This window comes from Chiloscyllium plagiosum, unplaced genomic scaffold (assembly GCF_037043375.1).
Source record: "Chiloscyllium plagiosum isolate Xiang-an unplaced genomic scaffold, Cpla_swu_hap1 HiC_scaffold_9, whole genome shotgun sequence".
Classification (NCBI taxonomy): Eukaryota; Metazoa; Chordata; class Chondrichthyes; order Orectolobiformes; family Hemiscylliidae; genus Chiloscyllium; species Chiloscyllium plagiosum.
In genome coordinates, this window is record NW_028270147.1 from 85020409 (window position 1) to 85032678 (window position 12270).

At 40.6% G+C, this 12270-nt stretch overlaps 1 protein-coding gene across 4 annotated transcripts in view; it reads left to right on the plus strand.

The window, feature by feature from the left end:
* The window catches only part of LOC148149184 (uncharacterized protein C1orf21-like), a 194498-nt gene that overhangs the window by 147841 nt on the left and 34387 nt on the right, over window positions 1-12270 (plus strand). For all 4 annotated transcript variants that reach the window (XM_087990895.1, XM_087990892.1, XM_087990893.1 and 1 more), the window contains one exon: window positions 12106-12182. In XM_087990895.1, the coding sequence (XP_087847021.1) occupies window positions 12106-12182 (77 nt within the window). The remainder of the gene's footprint in view (window positions 1-12105; window positions 12183-12270) is intronic.

Here is a 12270-nt window from a genome sequence, read left to right on the forward strand (position 1 = left end):
ACCTAACATCTGTCTCACGTCCCTGTACAACTTTAGATTATTCCAAGGCAGTCAACACCATTATTAAATTCAAATCTGCCATAGCAGGACTTGACCTCTGGTCCCTAGAACATTAGTTGAGTTTCCTGGACTAATAGTCTCTCAGTAATACCATTTGGCCAATGCCTCCTAACAGGTAGGCTGAGTGTTGACTGCCTCAGGGAGAGTCAACTCCGAGCATAATGTGAATTAAAAAAAATAAAGTAACCACTTGCTACAGTCGCCATCCCAATCAGGCCAGCCTTGCAATACAAATTTCCCTAATCCTCATTCAAGGTTTGAGCTGCAAAATCCAGCAACTTGCTGTAAAATGTTAACTTCCGGCTGCTTTTATCCAGCACATCCAATTGCATACAGAATTGAATGCGAATTATTGGTCTGGTTGGGAGGCTTTTCTTTCATTCACTCATGTGATGTGAGTGTCACTGGCTAGGCCAGCACTTATTGCCCAGGGCATTTTGGAATCAACCACATTGCTCTGGGTCTAGAGTCGCATGTAGGCTAGACCAAGATGATAGATTTCCCTCCCTAAGGGACATTGGTGAACCAGACGTTTTCTTCCAGCAATAATTTCATGGTCACCATTCGCCTCTTAATTCCAGATTTTTTTAATGAATTAAAATTCCGCTGTTTGCCATTGTAGGACTTGAACTCAGTTCCCCTGCACATTAACTGGATTAATAGTCTAGTGATGTTACCACTAGGCCTCTGTCTCGCCACAAGTCGGCTGAGTATGAGGAAACAGTAAACATAATGTACAGGTGCTCTTAAGGAGCAAAATGTGACAGGTAGCATTCTGCAAGGATCACTGTTGGTTCCTTAGCTATTCATTACACTATTAACACCTTGGATGGTAGGATAGAGAGCCCTCTATCCAAATTTACCAATGACCGAAGGAAAGGTAGCGCAGTGAGCAATGTAGATGGAGGCTTAAAATTACTAAGTTAGGTGAATGGACAAAACTCTGGTAAATGTATTTCAGCATGGGTAAGTATGAGATCGTTCACTTTGACCCTAAAAAGAATAGATCAGAATACTTTCTAAGTGGTAAAAAGTTCAAAACACCAGAAGTTGAAAGAGACTCAGAAATTTGTCTACAGTGATAATTCCAATATCATGGACAGATACAAAAATTATCAAGCCTTCCTTTATACAATCTTTATGAAACGGTACAAAACCCTAGTTACATCACATCTGAAGTACTGTGTTTAGTCTGGACACCACACCTTAGGGAAGGGTATGTTGGGACTGGAGTGGAGGTCAAGTTTAATAGAACAATACCTGGATTTTAAGGGTTAATTTCCAAGGGGAGAATATATAAAGTAGTGTTGTATTTCCTGGAATTTCGAAGATTAAAGGGTGATTTAGTGCAAGTTTTCAACATATTATGGGGAACTGATAGCGTAAATAAAGAGAAACTGTTCCAGTGGTGATTAGGAGTAGGAAGCAAAGCGTAAAGGGTGAAGCCAGTTCTTTTAGGAGTAAAATTAGGAAGCATCTTTACACTCAAAAGGTAAATTTTGTGACTCTTTCTGCAAATGACAGTTGCTGTTGTTAGTTGTTAACCTTTAGGGCCATGATTGATAAACCTTTGGTTAACTAAAGGTATGGAACAAGCTGCCAGAGGAAGTGGTGGAGGCTAGTACAATTACAACGTTTAAAGGCGTTTGGACGGATACCTGAATAGAAAGGGGTGAGAAAGGTATGGGCCAAATGCTGGCAAATGAGACTGGATTAACTCAGGACAGCATTTGGTCGGCCGGACGAATTGGACTGAAGTGTCCATTTCCATGCTGTACATCTCAATAACTATATCCCAATGAAATAAAGAATAGGAAGCATTGATAAGTTAGGAACTCATTGCATGTCTCAAGCCTATCAATGTGTAGTTATAGTAGTGCTGGATTTTCCGATATAAGCACAAAGCTGGAACAACTGCTAGCATCTCCTGAATACTGCTAAAATCATCACTCGTCCAAGGAATTGATATGGCAGCTTTAGTTTCAGTGCTGAAGTACTAAATGCAGGAATGGAACACTATTGCATCTGGACCTGGACTGTATTAAGTCCAGAAACAAGATGCATTGCCTTGTGAAATAGAGTTTTAGTAACTTTGTTTGCCGTTTTCCTTTTGGCTGTTTGTAAAATGCAGAGCATAGATTGTACTCGATGAGCCGGTTGGATATAATCCCACTATTGGGTAGAAATTGCTGAACAATCCTGGGTGAGCTCATAGCTGTGTTAACTTTCAATTCAAGTTAATCAGTCAATGTGAAAATGTGGCTCATTTGTGCTTACCAGAAACAATGTACATTCATGTGCATGGACCTGTTCTCTACAAACATTAAAAATAAATGCTCGAGCCTTGCATCTTTTTTGTATGACCCAGAAGTTTGGAGAGCCTGTAATTTCTTACTATTTTCTCCATGGCAAGGCCTCATCCAATCAGAGTTAAATTGCCAAGTAATCAGCACCCTTTTATCCTGCAGCAAAAAATATTGTGATCTCCTGAAATTTGGTATTGTTGATTTTGTTCTGGATTCGTGGTGCTGGAAGAGCACAGCAGTTCAGGCAGCATCCGAGGAGCTTTGAAATCGACGTTTCGGGCAAAAGCCCTTCATCAGGAATAAAGGCAGTGAGCCTGGAGCGTGGAGAGATAAGCTAGCTTATAAGTAGCTTATCTCTTCATGCTCCAGGCTCACTGCCTTTATTCCTGATGAAGGGCTTTTGCCCGAAACGTCGATTTCGAAGCTCCTCAGATGCTGCCTGAATTGCTGTGCTCTTCCAGCACCACGAATCCAGAATCTGGTTTCCAGCATCTGCAGTCATTGTTTTTACATTGTTGATTTTGTGTCGATTAGTGCAAACTGAAAATCATCTTTCTTTTCAGCAATATTCAAGTTCTGTTTGACTGCGCAACTGAAAAAGATAAGGTTTCAAAGTGAATTGCAAGAGCTAATGATGAGCAAAATGATTCCTTGAGATCTACCAGTCACCTTCACTGAACACCATTCCTCCTTTCTTTCCTTCCTAAGTGTTGGTTAAAAAGTTGTTGTTTCTGTGTTATGATCTTCATTCTTTCACATCTTTGATTTGCTCTTGGTTTTTGAAAAAAAAAGCAAAATCCATAGAGGTTAGTGTGGTTTCAGTGCAATTTCTGTTTCTGTCTACTCCTTGTGTGAAACCCCAGCTACTCACCTGAAATCTGTCAACAGCCTGCCTGTCTGGTCTCAAAACACCGACTCCTCGTCAAAGCATTGTAGATGCCTCTAGATGTACACATCCTATTTGAACTCACAATTAAATCAGAAGTGCAGTTCAGGAAATGACTAGTGACACAAAATGACTAGTGACATAAAGTGACAATACCTCACAAAATCAAAAACCTGTTTAAATCAAGATCAGAGACCTGATTCATTTCCTCTCCCTCCTCCTACTTCTCCTCCTTCCCCCCCCCCCATGACCCCCACCACTTAAGGTCTTGCACAAAAAGTCCTGCCTCCATCTTTCAAAATAAAGCAATCTGCACATTTTTATAAGGATTTTTTTAACCTGTTGACTGGCATTCCCTTTTTCAATAACAATGGTTTCCGATTTTATCCAACGCGTTCACCATTCTGGATTGGAAGTGATCCAACCTTTATGTATTTTGTTATTGTGCAGGAATGAGTAACAATTAACACATGCACCAGCTGTCACACCTCCGCATGTGTCAGCCTGTTTTCTCATGCCTGTCTTCTCGATGAGGAGGTGACTCTTGCTGGTTTAGCATCTCAAATTTAACTATGCCATAGTCCATTCTTTCTGGCAGAGGTCAGAAAAATATTCTTTATTTTTCAACCTGTCATTCTTTGATATCAACTGTTAGTCACCTATGTTTCTTTTGTACCTCATTCTCTAATATGGAGTTTACCTTGACCCTGTAGCTGGTAATGTAGAATTCAAGTATTCTAGAGTAATCTTCAATGTCCAACTTTGGCTCTCATTTCTAACACTGATGGGCGGCATGGTGGCTCAGTGGTTAGCACTGCTGCCTCACAGCAACAGGGCCCCAGGTTCAATTCCAGCCTCGGGCAACTGTCTGTGTGGAGTTTGCACGTTCTCCCCATGTCTGCGTGGGTTTCCTCCAGGTGCTCCGGTTTCTTCCCACAGTCCAAAGATGTGCAGATCAGGTGAATTGGCTGTGCTAAATTGCCCATAGCGTGAGGTGCATTAGACAGAGGGAAATGGGACTGGGTGGTTACTCTTCGGAGCGTCGGTGTGGACTTGTTGGGTTGAAGGGCCTGTTTCCACACTGGAGGGAATCCAATCTCATCTACCAGTTATTCTGTGGAGAAATATAGTACTGAGATAGTATGTCTGACTCAAAAAATAATTTGAACATTACAACCTGGTTGACAGTTCTGTTGTCGATCAAACTTGTCAGTCTGTTTTGTGTTTTGTGAATACAGTCAGGAAGAGTGTTATTGTGGACTTGTAATTCCACAGCCGAACTCTTAAGAGTTTTACATGAGGAATCTACTGCCCTCATTACAATTTTAAGCTGGAAAGCTAACCAGCCAACTGAAAGCACTTGCTAAATTAACAGATGAGCATGTTTCTCCCCCCTTCAATTAGCCCCGATGCACTTTTTTTTAAGAACAACTTTGACTCTGACTAAATCATCTGTTCAATCAATTCAAAATTGTACATGTTGAGTATCAAAGATATTGCAAGGTGTTTGCCATTTGCAGAATACCAAATAAGTACCAGTGAACACATACATTAATTTACCTTGTTTACTTCAATGACATTTGAGCAAGTCCTTTTTCATAGTCTGTGTTGAAAACAAACCTTCCAGCTCAGCAAGCAAACTTACATCCAGAACCTCAATGTCAGCTACAAATCTTCTCAAAATTTACTATTGAGGGCTGAGAATGACCTGATAATAGGTCTGCATCTTGTTTGGACCTGCAGCTCCTCCAGCATTATCTTACAAACTTGACTGAGTTTTTTTGAAGAAGTAACAAAGCGGATTGATGAGGGCAGAATGGTCAACATGATCTATATGGACTTCATTTGACAAGGTTCCCCATGAGAGACTGGTGAACAAGGTTAGATCTCATGGATTACAAGGAGAACTCTCTATTTGGATACAGAACTGGCTCAAAGGTAGAAGACAGAGGGTGGTGGTGGAGGGTTGTTTTTCAGACTGGAGGCCTGTGACCAGTGGAGTGCCACAAGGATCGGTTCTGGGTCCTCTACTTTTCATCATTTATATAATTGATTTAGATGTGAGCATAAGAGAGATTAGTAAGTTTGCTGATTACACCAAAATTGGAGATGTAGTGGACAGTGAAGAGGGATACCTCAGATTACAATGGGATCTTGATCAGATGGGCCAATGGGCAGAGAAGTGGCAAATGGAGTTTAATTTAGATAAATGTGAGGTACTGCATTTTGGGAAAGCAAATCTTAACAGGACTTATACACTTAATAGTAAGATCTTAGGAAGTGTTGCTGAACGAAGAGACCTTGGAGTGCAGGTTCATAGCTCCTTGAAAGTGAAGTTGCAGGTAGATAGGGTAGTGAAGAAGACATGTGGTATGCTTTTCTTTATTGGTCAAAGCATTGAGTACAGGAGTTGGGAGGTCATGTTGCAGCTGTACAGGACATTGGTTAGGCCACTGTTGGAATATTGCATGCAATTCTGGTCTCCTTCCTATCGGAAAGATGTTGTGAAACTTGAAAGCGTTCAGAAAAGATTTACAAGGATGTTGCCAGGGTTTGAGCTAAAGGGAGAGGTTGAATAGGCTAGGGCTGTTTTCACTGGAGTGTCGGAGGCTGAGGGGTGACCTTATAGAGGTTTATGAAATCATGAGGGGCATGGATTGGATAAATAGACAAAGTATTTTCCCTGGGGTGAGGGAGTCCCGAACAAGAGGGCATAGGTTTAGAGTGAGAGGGGAAAGATATATAAGGAACAACTTTTTCACGCAGAGGGTGATACGTGTATGAGCTGCCAGAAGACGTGGTGGAGGCTGGTACAATTGCAACATTTAAAAGGCATCTGGATGGGTATATGAATAGGAAGGATTTGGAGGGATATGGGTCAGGTGCTGGCAGCCGAGACTAGATTGGAATGGGATATCTGGTCGCCATGGACGGGTTGGACCGAAGGGCCTGGTTCCATGCTGTACATATCTATGACTCTATATAGTCCCATGTCTACAACAACCTACAACGTGATGGCAGAAACACCAGGCCCAGTGACTCCGCTATGGCCTACCAACCTCTTTTTCACACTTTAGTATCTTAGATGGGCAGATTCTTTAGAAGAATCTAAAGTGGAACTTCCTGTTTGATAGAAGCATCTGAAAGTGGGAGTGAGTCAATAACCACCAGTCCATTCATGTTGAATTATCGTTCCAGTATGCCAGTCCTTGCTGACTCAGGGATCTCAGTTTACTTTTTGAGTGCTTGAGGTGAGCTGTCATCAATTGTTCCAAGGAAGTTAAAGACAACATAAGGGCATAAACTGAGGCATTGCAAAGGAGAGGAGCAAGTTGGAGGATTGGGAAACTTATAAAGGTCAACAAAGGCTTACTTTAAAGAAATTAATAAAAAGAGCAAAAACAGAAATCACTAGCCAAGCTCAACAGGTCTGTCAGCATCTGTGGGAAGAAAGCAGAGTTAACATTTTGACTCTAATGAAATGATTTTGGCATCGAATCGTTAACTCTGTTTTCTTCCCACAGATGCTGATAGACCTGCTGAACTTTGCAAGCAGTTTGTGTTTTTATTTCAGATCTCCGGTATCTGTAGTAGTTGTTTGTTTTATAATGAGAAGAGCAAAGGTTAATTATGAAAGAAGACGAGTGCAAAATCTAAAAAAACAGATAGCAGAAGCTTCCATATAAAAGTAAGAGAGTGAATATTGGTCCATTACAGAACTAGACTGCAGAGTTAATAGTGGGCAACACAATAATGGCAGACATGTTAAATCAATATTTTGCCTCTGTTTCCAAGGAGAAAGACGCTGAAACCTTATCACTAGTAACAGGTAATGCAGAGATTATAGAAAAGGAAGACCTTAAAACATTGGCCATCATGGGGAAAAAGTATTGACCAAACTATTGGGATTAGAGGCAGACAAGACCTTTGGGCCTGAAGGACTACATCCTAGGGTCATAAATGAAGTCGCGGGAGAGACAGTGGGTGTATTGGTTATAATGTTCCAAAATTTCCTAGTTTCTGGAAAAGTTCCATTGGATTGGAGAAGTGGTAGTGTCCTTATCTGAAAAGAGAGTAAGGTGTAAAGTAGGAAACCGTAGACCTATTCATGTCTGCTGTTGGGGAAATATTGGAATCCATTATTTTTCATTGATCAAAGGACATTTGGAAAATCAAAACATAATCCATCAGCATGGTTTTATGAAGGGTAAATACAGTTTGACTATTGCTGAGGACCGTGTAGGAAAGTGGAGTTGAGGTTAAGATGAGATCAGCTGTGATTACATTGAATGGAAGAGCAAGTTTGGGGTGGGGGGGGGAAATATGGTGATGGTGGCAGCTGAATTGCCTATTCCTCCTCTGAGTTCTAGATGGTCACATTACAAATTAGAAGCAGAAATAAGCCATTTGGCCCGTTAAACCTGTTCCGCATTCAGTAAAATCATGTCCGATTTGATCTGATTGTGGGCTCAGCTTCACTCTCCTGTTTTAGATATCTCTTTTGAATCTTTTTGCTTGTCTTTACTCCATAGTGCTCTAGAGAAGGGAGTTCCACAGACTCCCAACCCTATGAGAGAGAAAGGAAAGTCTTCCTCCGAGTTATCTTAAATGGGAGCCCCCTTATTGATAAAATATATTCTGCCAGTTTTAGGTTCTCCCACAAGGGGAAACATACATCCACCCTGTCAAGTATTCTTATGCACTTCAGTACTTCAATACGATTGCACTTCATTCTTCCAGTGCTCTTAGCATTTAATAACAAAATCACTCCAGTTCACATTTACCTGCAGAGACTATGTTCGACAGTATAATGTAAAATAGTTGCATCAGGCTGCATTTTTGGTGGTGAAGGTAAGTTACTAGTTAGTACCAGATGAAAAACTAAACCTGGTTCAGCTGAGAAGGATCCAATGAAGACAGGTACAGCATTAACATTAAAAAAAAATTGAGTTTGCATGAACAATAATCTCTCAAGTTGCCATCCACTACATTGCTGGTTCTCAGCATGCATTTAGTGTACCTGTGGTGCTGACATCTGTTCTTCATCTCTGTATTCATCTGATTGTAAGGAACAAGAGGTAATCAACAGAATTGAACAAAGCAGCTACTTTCTGATTTCATTTTATGAAGTACTTCCACCAAAATGCTTTTGCCCAAAGATGGGTTTATTTACTTTGTAGTGGCAAGGGGCATTGTAGATTTAAGTAGAATTTGGAATGACTGATTATACATCTTAGATCTTTATGTTCTGTGCTGATTTAACTGATCTAAACAGGAGCAGCAGGACAGACAGAATGTTTCTTGGGAACCTTAGGCTGGGAAGCAGGAAACAAAGGTCTGACTTCTCTTTACTGTTAGATTTGAAGAGACTATTCTGTGCACAGGAGGTCAATTAGCTCAGTTGGCTGGGCAGCAGGTTTGGAGTGATGCCAACAGCATGGGTTCAATTCCTGTCACTGGCTGAGGTTTTCATGGAGGACTCTCCTTCTCAACCTCTCTCCTTGTCTGAGATGTGGGCTCTTCAGGTTAAACCACCATCATCATCTCTATCTGATGAGAGAATAGCCCTATAGGATGGTAAGCATTGTGCATTAACTTTGGAGTCAAGCTTGCTGTAAAGTTTGGGTTAAGTTTCTAGCCCTGACTCAGAAGGCGATTGGTTCACATCCTATTCCAAAACTTTGGCAAGTATTCGATACTAACATATCTGAGGGAATGCTGCGCTAATGGAGTTGCTGGTGCTTAGATGACATGTCAAACAGGAGCCCCTTCTTTGCTGTCAGACTTTAAAAGTCCCCATATCATTATTTTGAATAAGAACAGAGAAGCGCTCCCTGGTGTTCTGCCCAGTTTTTAATATCTGACATCACAAGAAGCCATCTGCTCAGTATCACATCACTATATTATGTGCAGTTTGGCTGCTGGGTTCCTGTCCAACAGTGACTGCACATTGTAACGCACTTTGGGACACCATAATACTGTAATAGGCATCTTAAAAATGCAATTTTGTTCTTTTATTTTTATTCTTTGCTCCGGTTGATGGGTAGAGTGAGAAATATGAAGCCAGAAAATTCCCAGACCTGGAGCCAGTGTAATAGTGATAAAACATTGACATCCATGTCCGAATGTCGGGCTGATTCCAGTTCCACCAGGTCTCCTGATACCCCACTGACCTGAACATCAGCTCTGTCTCTCTGTAGATCTAGCACTTGTAGCATTTCTCTGCTTCTTTCAATTTAAAATTTCTAGAATGTGTAGTATTTTGTCTTGTACTTGTATTTTAAACAAAATTTACTGCTTGTCAATAGCTTTGAGATGTCCTGCAGTTGCGGGCGACACTACATAAGTGCAAGTCTGTCTTTCTATGTCAGTAGCCTTATATGATTTAATGATAATGAAGATTCATTATAATTAATTCATTTTAATCATGATTTAGATGAAAGAATGAATTTGGTTTTGAGGTACCTTTTGATGATAGCAGAGAGTCCCAAAACATTGCATGGACAACAAAGTACTTTTGAAGTGTGGTCATGTGCAATGTTGAAAATACACCAGCCAAATTGTGCATAACGTCTCCCTAACAGCAAGATGAGAATGAGCAGATAATCTGACTGTGATGCGAGTTTGAGGATAAATATTGAACAGGACATTAGGGCTAATTCCTCAGCTCTTTTTTGTATGAGCGTCATGGGATCTTTTACATCTGCTTGAGTAGGCGGATGGGACTCATTTTAACATCTCATTTGAAACATTAGAATCCCTTCTCTTCCTCATGAGAACAGCTCTATATTTTCTGCCTAGACGTCTGTCCAAGTCTTCTGAATTGACATCGGCAATGCTGAAGGCTAAAAATATTCAAAGTCACAAAGCAAGGTTCGCTATTTGGCTTTCTCAACCTGGAATTTTTTTACTGTGGCATTAAATTTGACGTCAGTCTTCTGATTGGAGGGAAGAAGTGTATCAAAGTTTTTTTTTAAATGTTGGCAATATCTGATGGGAATGTTACTGAAATGTTATAAGCATATCAAAATTACTTAGTTAAACTTTTGTGTGCTAAAACCGTACAATTAGTTAAACTGTGTCATGAAAATAAAACATGCTTTTCATAGATTTTGCACATGGTCATCAAAAGATTTCACATTGTCTCAACCTGGAGCTGGTCAGCTCAGTCTCAGTTAGGAATTTAATTGCTTCTAAGGAATTGAAGCATTCATTCTAAGATCTGCTTTTAAAGGCATGTCTCAGAGTGTTAATCTGTTGCTTTCCAGTCACTTTTCCTTTGCTTTCTATCTAGCTAGTGTCATAGGTTTGTCCGGTAGAAGTTTTCGTTAAGATGATAACATGGCATGTACTATGTTGTTGGTAAATACTTTTTGCACATTTCTGGGCAGCAACCTAAAATGATTTAATGATGAGCGAAGTGGTTACAACAGAAAAGGTACTGTTTGATTATCTCACATGCAATCTAGTGATCTGCTAATTTGTGTAGCTGTAACTGTTCTTCTCGGATTAGGTTAGATTAGATTCCCTACAGTGTGGAAATAGGCCCTTCGGCCCAACCAGTCAACACTGACCCTCCGAAGAGTAACCCACCCAGACCCATTTCCATCTGACTAATGCACCTAGTACTGTGAGCAATTTAGCATGGCAAATTCACCTCACCTGCACATCTTTGGATTGTGGGAGAATGTGCAAATTCCATACAGACAGTCACTCGAGGCTGGAATCGAACCTGGGACCCTGGTGCTGTGAAGCAGCAGTGCTAACCACTGAGCCACTGTGCCGTCCCTTTTGACGATACCTTTTTCCTCAGATGGCAATGGCTAGCACGAGGGGGCATAGCTTTAAATTGAGGGGTGATAGATATAGGGCAGATGTCAGAGGAAGTTTCTTTACTGAGAGAGTAGTAGGGGCGTGGAAAAGCAGTAAACTCACCAAATGTAAGGGCATTTAAGTGGCCATTGGATAGGCATATGGATGAGAATGGAATAATGTAGGTTAGATGGGCTTCAGATTGGTGTCACAGGTCAGCGCAACATCAATGACTGAAGGGCCTGTACTGCACTGTAAAGTTCTATGTTCTTTATGTTGTCTCGTTATATTGCCTATTTGCACATAATTTTCATATTGGAGTGAATAATGTAAAAGTACCAAAGTTATTTTATCAAACATTCATAAGGGCTGTTTACACTATAGTGTCAGATGGTAGAGTACCTCGTAATAGATGTTCATTTGCCCTGTGTGATTTTCTACAATCAAAATGCTGCCATTTCTCTCTTATTTGTGCACTGCTCACCATTTATCTTTTTCTTCTTTGCATTGATCTGCACAGGAATTTATTGTCTGTGGTTTTCAGTAGAAGAACATAATAAATTGGAGCAGGAGTGGCCCTTTTGAGTCCACTCCACTATTCAATAAGATCACAACTGATCATTTCGTGGCCTCAGCTCTAGTTACCTGTCCATAACCCTTAATTCCTTTACTGATCAAAAAATTATCCATCTTAGCTTTAAAAACATTCAATGAGGAAGCTTCAACTACTTCACTGGGCAGGGAATGCCACAGATTCTCAACCCTTTGGGTGAATAAGTTCCTCTTCAATTCAGCCCTAAATCTGCTTCCCCTAAATTTTGAAGCCACGTGGTCTTGTGCTGGTTTCACCCGCCAGAGGAAACAACCTTCCTGCCTCAATCTTATATCTCGCCTTTCTTATCATCACTGCTTGGGTTCTGTATCATGTCAGGTTGACACGGAAAATGGTTAAAAATGTCTGCAGAAAGGAATTTTAATATGTCAAAGGGACAAATGTGTTGTGTACTGATGCTTGAGTTTTGTGGGTTTTTGTGTTCTCAGGACAGGAGTGCGTTGCCAAATGTTAAAGCTAAACTCAGCAAAGAAGCACCAATACTAACACACACACCTAGAGCAAAGTAAGTAGCATTTTTATTGCATTTTAACAGCTTTTCGATGCTCACAAATTCCTAATGCAAAGAAGATTATTCCTCTCTATTCCTGTTG